Source organism: Podarcis tiliguerta (assembly GCF_965153285.1).
Source record: "Podarcis tiliguerta genome assembly, chromosome: 10".
NCBI classification, from domain to species: Eukaryota; Metazoa; Chordata; class Lepidosauria; order Squamata; family Lacertidae; genus Podarcis; species Podarcis tiliguerta.
The window spans coordinates 69,649,378-69,667,772 of record NC_139543.1 but is presented as its reverse complement, the minus strand read 5'-3'; the positions used below and the strand labels follow the sequence as shown (position 1 = coordinate 69,667,772).

The following is an 18,395-nucleotide window of genomic DNA, read 5'->3' as shown; positions in this document are numbered from 1 at the left end:
TCTAGGTTTGCCATTGCTTTCCTCCCAAGAAGCAGGCGTCTCTTAATTTCGTGGCTGCTGTCACCATCTGCAGTGATCATGGAGCCCAAGAAAGTAAAATCTCTCACTGCCTCCATTTCCTCCCCTTCTATTTGCCAGGAGGTGATGGGACCAGTGGCCATGATCTTCGTTTTTTTGATGTTGAGCTTCAGACCATATTTTGCGCTCTCCTCTTTCACCCTCAATAAAAGGTTTTTTAATTCCTCCTCACTTTCTGCCATCAAGGTTGTGTCATCTGCATATCTGAGGTTGTTGATATTTCTTCCAGCAATCTTAATTCCGGCTAGGGATTCATCCAGCCCAGCCTTTCGCATGATGAATTCTGCATATAAGTTAAATAAGCAGGGAGACAAAATACAGCCTTGTCGTACTCCTTTCCCAATTTTGAACCAATCAGTTGTTCCATATCCAGTTCTAACTGTAGCTTCTTGTCCCACATAGAGATTTCTCAGGAGACAGATTACCTTTCAGCAAAACTCAAAACCTCAGCGAATGTGGGTGTTTCTAGCTGCTTCAAGAAGGGTTGAGATTTCTGCAGAGCAAGACTATTGCGTGCCTCCTCCGAAGTTATGGTTTGAACAATTAGTAGTCTAGAAATAACCTGGAATGAATAAATGAGAAAGAAGTCCCTTTGAGCTCTGTGGAGCCTACTTCCAGGTAAGTGGTAGGAAATTGCAGCCTTTGTCAAGGAAAGTCTACAAATGTGTGGCCATTTTCCTGGAAGTAAAGCCCATTTAACTCAGTGGGACTTCTGAATAAGCATGCGTAAGACACGGCTGCAAAGTTGTGTTCATTGGTAGAAAGGAAGGCCGCCTTTAAGAGTCTTTTGTTAAAATGATATTTTTAGAGGAGGCTTATGAAAAAGCCCAAATGACCCCCCCCCCTCACCCCTGCTTAAAATGTTGATTTTCCCTATAGCCAGTTAAGTGTCCAAAAAAAGGTAAAGTTCTAACCTACATCTCTTTTCCCCCCCAATTTTTTAAATTCATTTTATAACACAACTAAACAACACAAACAGAAAAAGAAACAATACAAACAAATTCTTGTCTTATCCTTATTTTTCTGAGCATTGTTAGGTGGGCTTCCCCAAGACCCCCCCCATCTGATTTTCATTTTACCTCATCTTTAGCAGTTTACATAGTTCATAATTTCTAACCATTTTTTTTATCAGGCTTTTACCATAAAAATCTTCCCATTTTATCACTTACAAATAATACTGTTTTAAAATACACTATCTTCTAACCCTACAGCCTATATCCACTTCCAGAGCTATTCTAAGATTTAAATATTAACATATTTTTTCAAATATTCTTTAAACTTCTTCCAATCTTCTTCCACCGTCTCTTCTCTCTGGTCTCGGAGTCTCCCAGTCAGTTCCATATAGTCCATCATCTTCATCCGCCATTCTTCTATAGCTGGTAAATCTTGTTTCTTCCAATTCTTCACTAGTAATATTATCGCAGCTGTTGTGGCATACAGAAAAAAGTAACATCCTTTTTCACCCCCCACTATACCAAGTAAAAGGCTTCTGGTTTCTTAATAAATGTGTTTTTCAACACTTTTTTCAGCTCATTATAAATCCTTTCCCAGAAGTCTTTTACCTTGGGGCACGTCCACCACATGTGGTAAAAGTTCCTTCTTTTTCCTTACATTTCCAGCATTTATTATCATGAGTACGATACATTTTTGCTAACCTTCTACATCTCAAGGGCTGGATTAGAGCTACTAAAACAACAACCCAAAAACTTTTTTTTGGGGGGGGGGAGTTGCTGTTTCCTCCCAACCAAATACAATCCTAATTAAGATTAGACTGGGGGTTTTTTTTGGGGGGGGAATGTTCAGGCTCTGACTTTGCTGAATCTAGCTGTGGCGCAGCCAGGGAGAAGACATAGCTAGGAGTCCGCTATCAGTTTTGCAGCCAGGGACGTGTGATAGGACCACCAACTTCTGCCGCCATGCCAAGCTTGCAATATTGGATATTGACTTTGCATGCTCATGGTGGCAGCTTGTGGGGCCCCTGTGTGATCGTAAGAACATCAGAAGGATCTTCTGGATCCCCAGGGGGCAGGGAAGATGGGCAGCAGAGAGCCAGTGTGGTGTAGTGGTTAAGAGCAGTAGTCTCGTAATCTGGGGAACCGGGTTCGCTTCCTCGCTCCTCCACATCCAGCTGCTGGGTGACCTTGGGCCAGTCACACTTCTCTGAAGTCTCTCAGCCCCACTCACCTCACAGAGTGTTTGTTGTGGGGAGGAAGGGAAAGGAGATTGTTAGCCGCTTTGAGACTCCTTCGGGTAGTGATAAAGCGGGATATCAAATCCAAACTCCTCTTCTTCTTCTTCTTCTTCTGCACCAAAATGCTTCCCTTTCGCCAAAACTCTGACCGGGACGTTCCAGCAGAAGTGGTGGAGTGCCACGTCTTGCGTTTCTGCCACCCGAGGCAGCTGTTTAATAATAATAGTAGTAGTAGTAGTAGTAGTAATAATTTATTACTTATACCCCACCCATCTGGCTGGGCTTCCCCAGCTACTCTGGGTGGCTTTCAACAAAATATTAAAATACAGTAATACATTAAAAAAACATTAAAAGCTTCCCTAAACAGGGCTGCCTTCAGATGTCTTCTAAAAGTCTGGTAGTTGTTGTTCTCTTTGACATCTGGTGGGAGGGCGTTCCACAGGGCAGGCGCCACCACCGAGAAGGCCCTCTGCCTGGTTCCCTGTAGCTTTGCTTCTTGCAGTGAGGGAACCACCAGAAGGCCCTCAGAGCTGAACCTCAGTGTCTGGGCTGAACGATGGCGGTGGAGACGCTCCTTCAGATATACTGGACCAGTCCGTTTAGGGCTTTAAAGGTCAGCACCAACACTTTGAATTGTGCTTGGAAACGTACTGGGAGCAAATGTAGGTCTTTCAGGACCGGTGTTATGTGGTCTCGGCGGCCACTCCCAGTCACCAGTCTAGCTGCCACATTCTGGATTAGTTGTAGTTTCTGGGTCACCTTCAAAGGTAGCCCCACACAGAGCGCATTGCAGTGGTCCAAGCGGGAGATAACCAGAGCATGCACCACTCTGGCGAGACAGTCCGCGGGTAGGGAGGGTCTCATCCTGCTAACCAGATGGAGCTGGTAGACAGCCGCCCTGGACGCAGAACTGACCTGTGCCTCCATGGACAGCTGTGAGTCCAGAATGACTCCCAGGCTGCGCACCTGGTCCTTCAGGGGCACAGTTACCCCATTCAGGACCAGGGAGTCCCGCCTCCTGTCCCCCGAGAACAGTACTTCTGTCTTGTCAGGATTTAACCTCAATCTGTTAGCTGCCATCCATCCTCCAACCACCTCCAGACAATCACACAGGACCCTCACTAGTTCTGATTTAAGAGAGAGATAGAGCTGGGTATCATCCGCATATTGATGGACACCCAACCCAAACCCCCTGATGATCTCTCCCAGTAGCTGCATGTAGATATTAAAAAGCATGGGGGAGAGGACGGAACCCTGAGGCACCCCACAAGTGAGGGCCCAGGGGTCTGAACACTCATCCTCCAACACCACTTTCTGGACACGGCCCAGGAGAAAGGAGCGGAACCACCGTATAACAGTGCCCCCAGCCGCCATCCATCCCGCCTCATGGGTGGACCGGCTCCGGAGGCAGCTGTGGATGGGCTACTCAACTCCTGGTCAAAGGCTTGGAAACGATGCCTTATGAGGAACGGCTAAGGGAGCTGGGCATGTTTAGCCTGGAGAAGAGGAGGTTAAGGGGTGATATGATAGCCATGTTCAAATATATAAAAGGATGTCACCTAGAGGAGGGAGAAAGGTTTTTTGTCTGCTGCTCCAGAGAAGCGGACACGGAGCAATGGATCCAAACTACAAGAAAGAAGATTCCACCTAAACATTAGGAAGAACTTCCTGACAGTAAGAGCTGTTTGACAGTGGAATTTGCTGCCCAGGAGTGTGGTGGAGTCTCCTTCTTTGGAGGTCTTTAAGCAGAGGCTTGACAACCATATGTCAGGAGTGCTCTGATGGTGTTTCCTGCTTGGCAGGGGGTTGGACTCGAGGGCCCTTGTGGTCTCTTCCAACTCTATGATTCTATGATTCCTCTCTTCCCATACATTCATTCTCCTCCTCCTTTCGCCTTCAGCCTCTGATGAAACAGGACAGCCTCAACTTCTACAATGAGAGGGACCCATTCAAGAACGACGAGGTGCTGGTAGATGAGGAAGAGCCCGATGACATCGACAACGGCATCGAAGGAGAGCTGGACCTCTTGGAGCGAGACACGGTCATCCAGGCTGTGTCGGCCCCTCGCCCGCCCGTCGAGAGGGTCTCCTTCCCAAAGGGGCTTCCCTGGGCCCCCAAAGTCAGGTATTCCCACCCCCTGGCCTCCTACCCTTTGGAGTGAGATGCCGTCCTGGCGCCTGATCCGTGCAAGTGCTTGGTAGTGGAGCGGCTGCAGCAACTCAGGCCGTAGCTTTGGAATTTCCCTGCAAGGAGAAAGCTAGCACAGCAAGGGATAGCAGGCAGGACTAGTGAATGAACTTTATTACGGTCTCAGACCAGGATTAAGAAGCATGTAGATAAAATAGCAGTTAGGATTTTTTTAACCGATAATTGTTAGTGCAAACGAGGACAAGGAAACAGGCATAGGATAAAACATCTGGATAAAATACAAGATTAAAGACGGATAATGGATGGATAAAAAACTAATAATTAAAACAGATAAGAACTAAAAACAAGCAAGGACTCGCAGTTAAAACAACTGTAAAAGCATAAGAACTAAAAGACTCGCAGTTAAAACAACTATAAGAGGCTGCAGAGTAGAAGCCTCTTAAATAGAGGACACTCACAACATTAGAAACCACTGTCCAGATATGGTTAAAACAGGCAATTAAAACAATGTACAACACTAAATTTAGCAACAACAATAAACTGTCCCAGGGAGTTGACTCAGAATCACCCGTGGAGCCATGTTTGGGGCTTTTCATGCCGGACTATTTTGAGTAGGGCGATGGTCTGCGTCTACAGATCTGTAGACAGAATCTGGTGACCATCCGGGTCGTCTTAGGATCTTTGCCTAACAGGAAAAGGTCAATTTTTTGCTTTTGTGGGAGGTCGGCGAGCCTCACCAGTAGGGGATCGATGCTCTCACTATGTGCCTCTTCATAAAAGGGACATCTAAAGAACAAGTGCTCTGGCTTCCTATCTCTCCCAATGGACAGGTGCAAAGTCTCTGAGCATAGGGGACCCTTCTGAAGGCTCCATCCAGGACTGGCGAGGGAAGAGCCAAGCTTCTGGCGAGTGCAAAGGCCCTTCTTGCATCCCTAGATACGAGAAAGAAGAGATATGCTGCCGGTGCGGCTATATCTCTCTCGATTTCTCCAATTCTGTAGTCGGGGCACCTTGCACAGGGCAGGACTAGTGTATTTGTCCCTGCCGTGGTTTTCTGTTTGAGAAATTCCTAAATTCTGCTGTGTGGCTAAACCAGCCCTGGGAGAGGGGCGTCCTTCGAACTGTGTGCCCCTATCCAAATTGTTGCAGTCCACCCCCCAAAAGGAAAAAGAACTGGATTTTTCAAAGAGAATAAATAAAACAGTCAGGGAACATGGTTGAATCTGAAGTCCCCGGGGCTATTTGGAATGCGATGAGCACTTAATTTGCTTCTGTGCGAGAGCTGTGATGTACAGAGGCATGCTTATTGCGCTTGGCCTACAAACCCATATTCAGAATAAATCCTTTTCACCTCTGTGTGATGCCATCTGAACACAGATCGGCTGGAGGCAGAATGTTTTCTCTCAAGCTGCCTAGATATTGGAGAGGGTCCCCCCCCCCGTCCTGCCCCCTAATGTGTGGTGTGCTTTTGTTATATATTCCACCTCTGCCCCCACCTCGCTGCCGCTGCAACATCCTGCTTATCTTCCAGACAGAAAGACATAGAACATTTCCTGGAGGCGAGCAGAAATAAGTTCATCGGATTCACGCTTGGGCGGTGAGTTATCATTACGCATTTGGGGAGAGAAGGGTTTGCACTTTGCGGCTGTTTTCGACTTCTTGAGATGAAGGTTTCTGCTCGACGTTGATCACCGACTGGGCTGCCGGCTGAATGGAGGAAAGACTCTTGTCTCCTAGGAGCTGGCTTGCATGTTGCAGAATAACAGTGGGTTTGCAACCATGCATGTCAGGGCTCTAATCATAGGGGTGGTGCGGTTCGATTATCAGAAAACTGACCCTTTGGCCCCATGTGGTTTTCCCAGTGAAAATCATTCCTTTCACCAGAGCATCTAGCAGGGCCTGCAAGACAGAGCTGTTCCACCTGGCCTTTGGTTTGGACTCAGTCTGACCCTTATGTTGCCCTCCCCTTATAGTCTTGATCCATCAGCTACTCTTAAAATGAGGCTGCATTTTAAATTTCATTTTAACCCGTATTTTAAATTGGTTCCCCCACCATTCTGTTTTTACTGTGATTTTATTGGTGTTAGCCGCCCTGAGCCTGGCTCTGGCCGGTGAGGGCAGGGTATAAATAAAACAACAACAACAACAACAATTATTATTATTATTATTATTATTATTATTATTATTATTATTATTATATTACTCCAACACGTTCAGCCTCGTGCATAACTAGGCATCCAGGTTGCTCAGTGGAGCAAAACAGTTTGAGCATACAGTGATACCTCGGGTTACATACGCTTCAGGTTACATACGCTTCAGGTTACATACTCCGCTAACCCATAAATAGTACCTCAGGTTAAGAACTTTGCTTCAGGATGAGAACAGAAATTGCACAGCAGCAGGAGGCCCCATTAGCTAAAGTGGTGCTTCAGGTTAAGAACACTTTCAGGTTAAGAACAGGCCTCTGGAACGAATTAAATACTTAACCCGAGGTACCACTGTACAATGATAATTCTGGTCTGACTGCACTGGCTGCCAATTAGTTTCCAGGCCCAATTCAAAGTGCTGGTTTTGACCTATAACGCCTTAAACGGCTCAGGAGCTCAAAACCTCAAGGACTGCCTCTTTCCATATGAACTGACCTGGACCCTGCAGTCATCATCATAGGCCCTTCTTTGTGTACCTCCTTCTCGAGAGGTCCAGACAGTGGCAACGCAAGAACAGGGCCTTCTCTGCAGTGGCTCCCTGATTGTGGGATGTTCTCTCCAGGGAGGCTCGCCTGGCACCTTCGTTACATATCTTTAGGTGCCAGGCAAAAACTGTCAGGAGCTCGTCCTACTCTCAAGAAGGACCCTGGCAGAGACACATGCCCAACAGGCATGTTCCCTCCCTCCTGGTTGATCGTTCAGGAGCTTCAAAAGCTTTCTTCAGCCCTAACATCACAGCGACCGATGCCAACAGACACCGGCACACTTAGGGATCCGCAGAGTTTGCACAGCTTGCATAACAGACCTCAGCAACTCAGCATTTTGGCTAATCTACTTTATTTACATATAAACACACACGGAGCACTGCAACATAGCTCCCTCTCTCTCTCTAGCATCAGACAGCAAAGAGAGAAAGAACAAAGGACAATAGTCCCACTTCACAGTAACACAAACATCCTGTCTCCGTCACTTCCCACTCTGTGGAGTCAAAACACATACTGGCATGTGCTAGACAACAATCCCATGACTGCAATCATGGAGCAGGAATTCTAACAAAAACATCCTCTCTTCTCCCAAGCCTTTGGCTCATTCAGTCATCTACGGAAGACGGTGCCTTTGGGGGTGAAGTCAAACCATTGGGAGCTACAAGTCCTGATGTGGCAGTAGAAACCGATAGAGGAGAGACATGTTTTGTTGCAGCTGGGGCTGCTGAGGCATCCGGTTTCGCTGTTGCAGATTACCATGGCATTTTCTCTCTCTCTGCGCTCCTTGCCTCTGTGATTGATGGGGGCCGGGGCCACGCAGTGTAATCATGCAAACACTTCAGAAAAGGCCTGTTCTTGCCTTGCCACCCTCAAGGAGGAGGCACACAAATAGGGGCCTATGGTGATGACTGCAGGGTCCAGGTTCAAAATTACAGTGGTACCTCGGGTTACAGACGCTTCAGGTTACATACGCTTCAGGTTACAGACTCTGCTAACCCAGAAATAGTACCTCAGGTTAAGAACTTTGCTTCAGGATGAGAACAGAGAACACGCTCTGGTGGCGTGGCAGCAGCAGGAGGCCCCATTAGCTAAAGTGGTGCTTCAGGTTAAGAACAGTTTCAGGTTAAGAACGGACCTCCGGAACGAATTAAGTACTTAACCTGAGGTACCACTGTACCTCCAGTTATGAACTTAATTTGTCCCGGAGGTCCGTTCATAACCGGAAGCCGTTCTTATCCTGAGGCTCACTTTCGCTAATGGGGCCTCCTACTCTGGAGTGCGACTTTCGCTCGCATCCCAGGGCAAAGTTTGCTACCGGGAGCAGCTACTTCCGGTTAGCGGACCTCGTAACCCGAAGCGTTCGCAAGAAGGACCGTTTGTATCCAGAGGTATTACTGTATATGGTATATTGTATCTGGTGTATTCATCTGAAGGTAGCCTGTTTAGAGAAGCTTTTAAAGCTCGATGCATTACTGTACAGTGGTACCTCGGATTACAGACGCTTCAGGTTACAGACACTTCAGGTTACATACTCCGCTAACACAGAAATAGTACCTCGGTTTAAGAACTTTGCTTCAGGATGAGAACAGAAATCGCGCAGCGGCAGCAGGAGGCCCCATTAGCTAAAGTGGTGCTTCAGGTTAGGAACAGTTTCAGGTTAAGAACAGACCTCCGGAACGAATTAAGTACTTAACCCGAGGTACCACTGTATTTTAATATTTTGTTGGAAGCCGCCCAGAGTGGCTGGGGAAGCCCAGCCAGATGGGTGGGGTATAGATAACAAGAACAACAACAACAACAACAATAACAACAACTATTATTATTATTATTATTATTATTATTATTATTATTATTATTATCATCATCATCATCATCATCATCATCATCATCATCATACCATGAGAGCAAAGTCTATTCTGGAAGGTATTTTTTTGGAACCTTCCAGACATTACAAATAAGGGGAATTCATTTAAACGAGCTAATTAAAAAAACTCTACGATACGAGACATCTGACGGCAGCCCTGTTTAGGGAAGCTTTTAATGTTTGATGTATCACAGTATTTTAATATTCTTTAGGAAGCCGCCCAGAGTGGCTGGGGAAACCCAGCCAGATGGGCGGGGTATAAATAATAAATTATTATTATTATTATTATTATTTATTACAAAGGGGTATCTAAATTATAAAAATAGGTGGGCATCATTCCCTGACGAGGCCGCAAACGTCAGTATGCAGATACGCATACAGAGGGCTGAATAGGATAACGTTTTTGAAATTCATGATCTAACAGCCTCTGCTTGATGAGAGAGAAAATATGTAACTCATCCAGTAAGAGGATGAATTGCAATCCCTGTTCGTTTGAGTTTAAAGGCAATTGCAGAAAACCGTGTCAAATTAGGCGAATCTGTCAGTGAGTTAGTAGGCTTTCTGAGTCTGTGTATATATTTATTTTAACAATGCAAATGGCTGACAGGTACAGAAACAAACAATGGCTTGCCTGTTTGTTGTTGCATGGTCCACAGCTTAAAAAAAGAAGGTGATGCAATGTGGAGAAATTGTTATTTGATAGAGAGATCAACTGCACTATGAATAATTAGATGATGGTTTGACACTAAGCCTCTCGTTGTTGCCCCCTATCTCCCCCCCTCCCTGTTTCAGGGACACAGATACCTTAGTGGGGTTACCACGCCCCATTCATGAAAGTGTGAAGACCCTAAAACAGGTAAATTCTTTTATTAATTTTTTTATTATTATTTTCCATTGAACATACATACATACATACCGTATTTTTTGCCCCATAGGACGAACCACCCCATAGGACGGGCCTAGTTTTTTGAGGGGGGAAATAAAGGGGGAAAAATTATTTTCCCCCCCAGGCGCGGGGGCTGGTGCAGGGGAAGCCTGAGCTTCCCCCGACCCCAGCCCCCAGAACAGGCTGCCGCCCCAAGCCTTGCGCGCCCGGCGGGACCTCCTGCAGGGCGCGCAAGGCTTGCCGACATCTGCCCGAAGCACGGGCGGGCTCCGCAGCCTGCCCCCTGCTTTGGGCTGCAAGCTGCCGACCCAAGCCTTGCGCGCCTGGCAGGACGCACCGCCGGGTGCGCGAGGCTTGCGGACATCTGCCCGAAGCAGGGGGTGGGCTCCACAGCTCACCCCCTGCTTCGGGCTGCAGGACGCCGCCTCAGGCCTTGCACGCCCAGCGGGACCTCCCCCAACCTCTGAGCGTTGTCCGGTGAGCATAGCTCTGGAAAAGGCATCCCCTTCTTCTCCAGGGCCCTCCAGCGACATAAACCAACTTGATTTATGCAGCCTAGTCTTCTCTCTTGACACAGCAAAAGAAAGAGGCGTCGTAGTTCTAAACTACTATTTATTTACAGAATATTTACAGACAACAGCATTATGGCGTCCGTTCTCTCCAGCTCCGAGAACGAACAGAACAGTGTAATAGTGAAATTGCTGTATTTTTCGCTCCATAAGATGCACCTGACCATAAGACGCACCTAGTTTTTAGAGGAGAAAAGGGGGAAAGCCCCATTTTTTGAGGGATCAGCTCAAAGTTGCACAGCTTCTTTTGCAAAGGGGAAAAGCCCCAATTTTTTGAGGCTCAGCTCACAGTTGTTGAGCCTACTTTGCAAAAGGAAAAACTCCTGTTTTTATGGGGTTCAACTCACAGTTCTGCAGCTTTTTTAGGAAAGGGAAGGGAGCTGTTTCTACAGTTTCCAGGCAGATAATCTAACCAGCCAGTCCCATGTCGCTGGGGAAACAAGCAGCCTCCATCTGCAGAACATTCAACAATTGAGGCCTGGGCAAGGGGCGGAAAGGGAGCCAGCGATCGACCACACATTCGCTCCATAAGACACACAGACATTTCCCCTTACTTTTTAGGAGGAAAAAAGTGCGTCTTATGGAGCGAAAAATACGGTACAGGTTCACAGATTCTCACACCGGAAGAGAGATAAGTAAGAGAGTCTTCCTTTCTCAGGCTCCAGTCAGACAGGCGTGTGAAATATACCAAGCATAAAATCAGCACTGGGGGGCATGAAATCCTAACAGGGACTTGTCAGTTGTACACTAGTCCCTCAGTCATTGCTGCCACCGTGAATGAAGACATCTTGGGCCAGTTTACAGAGAGACTCTCAGCAAAGCCATTGGAGGCAAGGGATTATGCCTTCCTGTCCTTCCCATAGCTCCTGGTCTTGGAAGACTTTGCCTAGAAGTTCCTGGTAGCTGGTCTGAGATGCCTCTACAGTAGTTCCTCCTCTGACCACCTGCCATGCTGGTGCAATGAGAAAGGAACCTGAGGATGCCCTCCACTCTGGGGGTGTCTGATAATCACGTTGGGGCTTCCCATTGGTTTGCCGCTCAAGTTGCTGTGATCTTTTGACCGAAGCCTCCCCTTTGCATCTTGTCCCTCAGCATAAATATGTCTCGATCTCCGAAGTGCAGATCAGGAATGAAGAGGAGCTGGAAAAGTGTCCCATGTCTTTGGTAAGCTTGCTTCTGAGTCCGTCTCTTGGGCTGCACACCACTTTTTCAGACCAGCAGCGTCAACCTGCTCCTAAATCTCGGTCTAATTGATGGGAAAAAGTACAAGAGGAAAGTTCCCAGATCTAGAAGGATGTATGGGGCATTTATTGGACTCACAGCTGTCCATGGAGGCACAGGTCAATTCTGTGTCCAGGGCAGCTGTTTATCAGCTCCATCTGGTACGCAGGATGAGACCCTCCCTGCCCGCGGACTGTCTCCCCAGAGTGGTGCATGCTCTAGTTATCTCTCAATTGGACTGCTGCTATGCGCTCTACGTGGGGCTACCTTTGAAGGTGACCCGGAAACTGCAACTAATCCAGAATGCGGCAGCCAGACTGGTGACTGGGAGTGGCCACCGAGAACACATAACACCGGTCTTGAAAGACCTACAGTACATTTCCGAGCACAATTCAAAGTGCTGGTGCTGATCTTTAAAGCCCTAAACGGCCTCAGCCCAGTATACCTGAAGGAGCATCTCCACCCCCATTGTTCAGTCCAGACACTGAGGTCCAGCGCTGAGGGCCTTCTGGCGGTTCCCTCCCTGTGAGAAGTGAGGTTACAGGGAACCAGGCAGAGGGCCTTCTCGGTGATGGCACCCGCCCTGTGGAACGCCCTCCCACGAGATGTTAAAGAGAAAAACAGCTACCAGACTTTTAGAAGACATCTGAAGGCAGCCCTGTTTAGGGAAGCTTTGAATGTTTCATAGACTATTGTATTTTAATATTTTGTTGGAAGCCGCCCAGAGTGGCTGGGGAAAGCCAGCCAGATGGGTGTGGTATTATTATAAATAATAATAATAATAATAATAATAATAATAATAATAATAATAATTTTAAAAGGGACACTCCCTCAGCAGAAATGCAAGTATGTGAAACTGTTCTAGAGAGACTGGTCTGCCTAGTCTGCTCCACTCTGACTGGCAGCATCTCTGTGCTCTCCAAGCGGAGGCTGGTCATTCCTGGCCCATCTTCAGCAGATTGTTTCATTGGATTGTTTAACTGCCTGCAACCTCTGCTCCTAAACTGTTCTTTCCTTGTACGTCCCAGCAGGGATTTAAGTCCTGGACTGTCAGACTGAAGGTCTGATGCTGTGGCAACTGAGCTGTCCAGGAACTTAGAGGTTCTCACTTTCGGGTTAGTGTAGAGCTGTCTTAGCAAGAGAGGGGATGCTTAGAGAGAGTCGGTGAATGGATTTCCCCCGTTGGATAACCCTGGGCTGTATCCAGCTAACATGTTCCATTAGTGCCAGGATTTCTGCTTGTGCAATGGGACTTCCTCCCGTCCTCCCCGCTGTCTGCGCTCCCCAACTCTGCTCTGGTGGGGTCGGGGAACCCCTTAGAACAGATTTAGGGGGCTTGGAAGGGGAGGGAGTGCTGTTGTGAAAGTGGAAATCCTAATGGGACTCCTTTTCTTGGGGCTGGAAGCGTGGAGATCACAGTTCTTGGGTGATGCGCCCAGAATTTGAGTTTGCAAATTCCACATTGGGGGGTGGGGAGATCTGCAGGAAAGCGCTGGAGTATCTTTAGAAAAGTAGGAGTATTGGGCTGCAAGTGGAGCTGCCCCCTCCCCCCCCCCGGTACCTCCTTTTGTTTCCTGCTTGGTTTGGAAAATGGTGTGACTGATGCACTTCACAGCCTTCCCTTCCCATCTCTCCCTCCTTTATCTGTCCTGTCGTGCTTCAGGGGGAAGAGGACGTGCAGGAGACCCCCTGCGAAATGCTCTACCGGGTGATGCTGTACAACTTGCCGCAGTACATGGTGGGTATCATTTGTCTGCATGCAGGAGGGAAAATTATCTCCCGCTTGGACTACTGCAATGCGCTCTAGGTGGGGCTACCTTTGAAGGTAACTCGGAAACTACAACTAATCCGGAATGCAGCAGATAGACTGGTGACTGGGAGCAGCCGCCGAGACCACGTAACACTGGTCCTGAAAGATCTTAATTGGCTCCCAGGACGTTTCCGATCACAATTCAAAGTGTTGGTGCTGACCTTTAAAGCCCTAAACGGCCTCAGCCCAGTATATCTGAAGGAGCGTCTCTACCCCCATCACCAAGGGCCTTCTGGCGGTTCCCTCGCTGCAAGAAGTGAGGTTACAGGGAACCAGGCAGAGGGCCTTCTCGGTGGTGGCACCTGCCCTGTGGAACGCCCTCCCAGCAGATGTCAAGGCAATAAACAACTATTTTATTTTTAAAAGACAACTGAAGGCCCTGTTTAGGGAAGTTTTTAATGTCTGACGCTGTATTTTTTTTAACATTCGGTTGGAAGCCGCCCAGAGTGGCTGGGGAGTTCCGGCCAGATGGGCGGGGTATACTTAATAAATTATTATTATTATTATTATTATTAGTAGTAGTAGTAGTAGTAGTAGTATTAAATGAGTATCGGGACCGGGACCTTAGCAGTGCTGAGATGTAGCAACAGGGAAAGGGCATTGGCAAATCAGCTCAGTCGTGTGCCGTTTGCAGTTGTGGCAAACTGGATTACATTGACTGATTGCATTCATGTCTCTCTTTTTCCCAAGCTCGTCGTGGTATGGCACGGTTCTCTCCCTTTCCCATTTTATCCTCTCAACAGCCCTGTGAGGTAGTTTAAGAGACAGTGACTGCACCCAAGGTCACCCAGTGAGGAGGGTTTTGAACCCAGATCCTCCCAAGTCCTAGTCTGAAGCTGTAAGCACCGTGCCACTCTGGCCCTTGTCATCTCTGGCCCTTGTCATCCGGGGAGGTTGCTGCGCTCCGGCTCCCATCAGCCCCAGCTAGCATGGATGATGGGAGTTGGAGTTCAACATCTCTGAAGGGCCGGTGAATAAACAGATTCTTATTCCCCTGGGGGCTGGAGTGTTGCTGTGGCTCCTCCAGGAGATGGGCAGAGCTAGTGGTAGTCACTTCAGTTTAGGGACTTGCAGCTAACAGTGCAATGCTGCACCCAGCTCCCTGCGAGAAAGTTCAATTTGTGGGAATGTTCAGGGATGCAGGAGAGGATATGTTGTCTGATTATAGCCTTTCCAACTTGTGTTAACAAGTTCACAATTTAGCAGAGTAACATTCCCCCTTTTAAACTCACAGCGGATGCGTTTGCTCAGGCTCGCTAAAGCCTCTATAATAACTGTTCTGGTATTTTCCCCTTATTCCCTCATAAAAGATAAGACACGACACAGTCTTCTATAAAAGTATAAAAAGGCTTACTCACACATCATTCTGTTCACAATCTGATCCCAGAAGGCAGACTTAGCTAAAAAAAGTAACATATACCCGGCAACTATCTCATAAGAAGACAGTCCGAGAGCATCTTTGGCTAAGCAGATGTTGCTTCTTCGATGCATGTAGTCAAAGAGAGACAGATGGCTGCCCTGCCCTGTGCTTTTGTTGTTACCTGCACAGGTGAGGCCACGCCCACTTCTAGTCACATGCAGAGGAAGTCTGTCCCAGCCCAGAAGCAAACAGGAAGTTGACCTGCTGGCTGGACAAACATTCCTCCCCATGTGTAAACATGTGCACTCTAGGAATGTTGGACTTGACTGCTCTTGTGTTTCACATCCCACACCATTGAATGGAATGGGACGCTTTTGAGTCTGCAGGGACAGGGAGCAGTATAAAGCCTGACCCAAAGCTGTTGTCTGCTTCCTTGGGTAGACTAGAGGTGGGCAGCCCCTAACCCAGGGGCCGGATTCCGGCCTCCAGGCCATACCCTTCCTGAACCATGTCCCTCACCTGCCCTGCTTTGCAGCATTGAGGATTTTTGTCTGGCTGGAATGTGAACCCTGATAATGCTTCTTACTTGCATGGATGGGGAATGCAGAAGGGTGTGTGAATGCAGGCAGGCAATAACCTATTGTAGAAAGGTAAAATTTACTCCTTTCCTTCCGCCCACTTTCGCCTCTGGGCAAATCCACTGCTGCCATGCAGCTCTCAGGAGGTTGCTTGGACCTTGGGTTGCAAACTCTTAGGTTTAGAGGTTCCTAGAAGATGCAGGAAGGATTCTGAACATTTCCTAAAAATGCCTGTGGCGATCATACAGGGTCCCTGGACGTTTCACCGTCTATTGATCCCTGTGCCACCACTTGATTTCTCACTGCCACCACCCAGGCCCTACCTGGTACAATACTGAGTCCAGTCAGGGTTAAATTGGAACATAAACTTCTGTTTATTTATTGCAGTTTAACAAGCGTGTGGTTTCATAAATGGCATTGGTCCATTACAATCATGGGGTGCCTATCCAGACCTATAATTTCCGCTACCTGCTCTCACTCACTAAACCGCCTCTCAGATATTTCCTTGTCTTCCTAGCTCCTAACTGTTCCTGACTCAGCTTATTTCTCTACACTAACTCAACCTAGCCACAGATTCTATCCCAATTCACTCCCACACCAACCAACCACCCAACTCCCAATGAACTCTTCCCAGAGCTGGTTTTATAGTTCCTCTGACTCCACCCCTGGGTTCTGATTGGGTAACTTGTTTAACTAATTCACCTCCAGCACTCTCATACGTTAACGTCACAATGCCTGATTTGGGGTCTGGGCCGGGTGTTCCGCTCGCTACAGATAGCTCTGCTGAAGATCCTGTTAGCTGCAGCGCCGACTTCCAAAGCCAAGACAGACTCCATCAACATCCTGGCTGACGTGTTACCTGAGGAGATGCCGTAAGTGCTGGACTGATAAATCACCTGCTGGGTGACATCCGTGTAATCTCTCCTCAAGCTTGAGCTGGGCTATGGGCGAAGGTTCGTCGGATTTCTGTGATAGATGTTGCACACTTGTTGCACATCAACTTTGCACCTTCACTCCTAAACATTGTGGTGGCCACCAACTTTCTCTTGGGATTCAGGCTTACCCATTTGAAACATGGTCTTTTTGGTTGTATACGTGAGTGTCTTTTTCCTCACGTTCCTTCGTTGCAATGCTGAATCCTCAGAAGGCTGTGGCAGGGTTTAATATATATATACCCCCTGCAAAGCAGCAATAATACCAAATTCATTAGGAATTGCAGACAGTAATAGAAGAGTAGCCTGGTAAAAGCTGTAGCAGTGGTTGGCATGTTAGAATATGGCTCCAGTGGACCACCTGATTGCATTTAGGCTCTGCTAGAACTCTTAAAGGGACGCGGGTGGCGCTGTGGGTTCAACCACAGAGCCTAGGGCTTGCTGATCAGAAGGTTGGCGGTTTTAATCCCTGCGACGGGGTGAGCGCCCGTTGTTCGGTCCCTGCTCCTGCCAACCTAGCAGTTCGAAAGCACATCAAAGTGCAAGTAGATAAATAGGTACCGCTCCGGCGGGAAGGTAAACGGCGCTTCCGTGCGCTGCTCTGGTTCGCCAGAAGCGGCTTAGTCCTGCTGGCCACATGACCCGGAAGCTGTACACCGGCTCCCTCGGCCAATAAAGTGAGATGAGCGCCGCAACCCCAGAGTCGGCCACGACTGGACCTAATGGGCAGGGGTCCCTTTACCTTTACCTTTAGTACTCTTAAAACCTGTGTACCACCTTATACCCACAGGTCTCAGGGCAGTTCACAATTCTCTATCAGTTAATGAGAAAATAAATTAAAATTAGCAAAATGGAGGGGAATTCTCATGGATGAGGTTTGCCGGTTGCACTAACCATCCTTTCCGTGGGGTTTTGGTGGGTGACCCTTTTTCCCCTTCCACAAATCATTGGGCAGCCTCGCTTGGGTGCCCTTGCTTCCTCACAACCCCACGGCATCCTTAATTGTTGTTACAAAGAAAGATGGTGAAATGCAACCATTTGCTTTTAAATAAGAATGTCAGACGTCTTAGCAGGCAGCATTGGCGGTGAACTGCTCGCCTGAAGTAGGAATCCCATTGAAGGAAAGAAGTACCTGGGCCTCTGCTTGATTATTCATCTTTTTCAGCGTTTTTCTCATCCTCTGACTTCTGGTGTGCCAGAGATGGGGGACCTCAGACTCAGGGGCCAAATCAGTCATCTAGGTTTGATTTGAGTTTCTATTGAAGTGAGACTGCTTTTTAATGTTGTATTTTAATCTTGTTTTTAAGTTGTATCTTAATCCATTATTTTATATCTGGTGTTAGCCGCCCTGAGCCCAGTCTTGGCTGGGGAGGGTGGGGTATAAATAAAATTTATTTTTATTATCTCTTTTGCTGGCGCTGCTTTGCCCCCTCCCTGTGTTGTTGTTTTTTTGCCTGGATTTTGAACTGGGTCGGCGCTGAGCTGCTTTTAAGTTCTTCCTCCTTTCCCCTTTCTGGGTTAGCATCACAGTCCTTCAGAGCATGAAACTGGGGATCGACGTGAACAGGCACAAAGAGATCATTGTGAAGAGCATCTCGGCCTTGCTGCTGCTGCTGCTGAAGCATTTCAAGCTGAACCACATCTATCAGGTGTGTCTTCGGAGCAGTAATAAGGCAGACTTTGGTCCCTTTCCCCCTCAGGTTTCTTGGATTGGGGTCTGCATTTGGGGTTCTTTGTTATCTGTGGTTCTCTTAAGGGCGGTTCTTCAGACTGGCGTTTCGTTTTGCAGGTGCATTCCGCAACCTGTCATTGATGCAATAATACTGCAGTAGAGTTGGATATATATACAGTGGTGCCCCGCAAGACGAATGCCTCGCAAGACGGAAAACCCGCTAGACGAAAGGGTTTTCCGTTTTGGAGGTGCTTCGCAGGAAGAATTTGCTATGGGCTTGCTTCGCAAGACGAAAATGCCTCGCGATTCCTGGTTGTTTCCCCCCCCCCTTTTTCCCGAGCCCCTAAGCCGCTTATCAGCTGTTTGCTAAGCCGCTTATCAGCTGATCTAAGCC

General features: G+C 47.7%; 1 protein-coding gene and 2 long non-coding RNA genes across 3 annotated transcripts in view; 1 reads left to right on the top strand and 2 right to left on the bottom strand.

Annotated features, from left to right (window-relative positions):
• LOC310659301 overlaps positions 1 to 18,395 on the bottom strand; it is a 327,135-nt gene that overhangs the window by 206,323 nt on the left and 102,417 nt on the right. The gene's annotated exons all lie outside the window — the stretch shown is intronic.
• LOC310659292 overlaps positions 1 to 18,395 on the bottom strand; it is a 269,655-nt gene that overhangs the window by 161,969 nt on the left and 89,291 nt on the right. The gene's annotated exons all lie outside the window — the stretch shown is intronic.
• The window catches only part of STRIP2 (striatin interacting protein 2), a 68,090-nt gene that overhangs the window by 39,501 nt on the left and 10,194 nt on the right, over positions 1 to 18,395 (top strand). Inside the window, exons 10-16 of the mRNA XM_083401971.1 lie at positions 4,170 to 4,393; positions 5,949 to 6,014; positions 9,766 to 9,829; positions 11,521 to 11,592; positions 13,313 to 13,387; positions 16,172 to 16,269; positions 17,852 to 17,978. Of these exons, the coding sequence (XP_083258097.1) occupies positions 4,170 to 4,393; positions 5,949 to 6,014; positions 9,766 to 9,829; positions 11,521 to 11,592; positions 13,313 to 13,387; positions 16,172 to 16,269; positions 17,852 to 17,978 (726 nt within the window). The remainder of the gene's footprint in view (positions 1 to 4,169; positions 4,394 to 5,948; positions 6,015 to 9,765; positions 9,830 to 11,520; positions 11,593 to 13,312; positions 13,388 to 16,171; positions 16,270 to 17,851; positions 17,979 to 18,395) is intronic.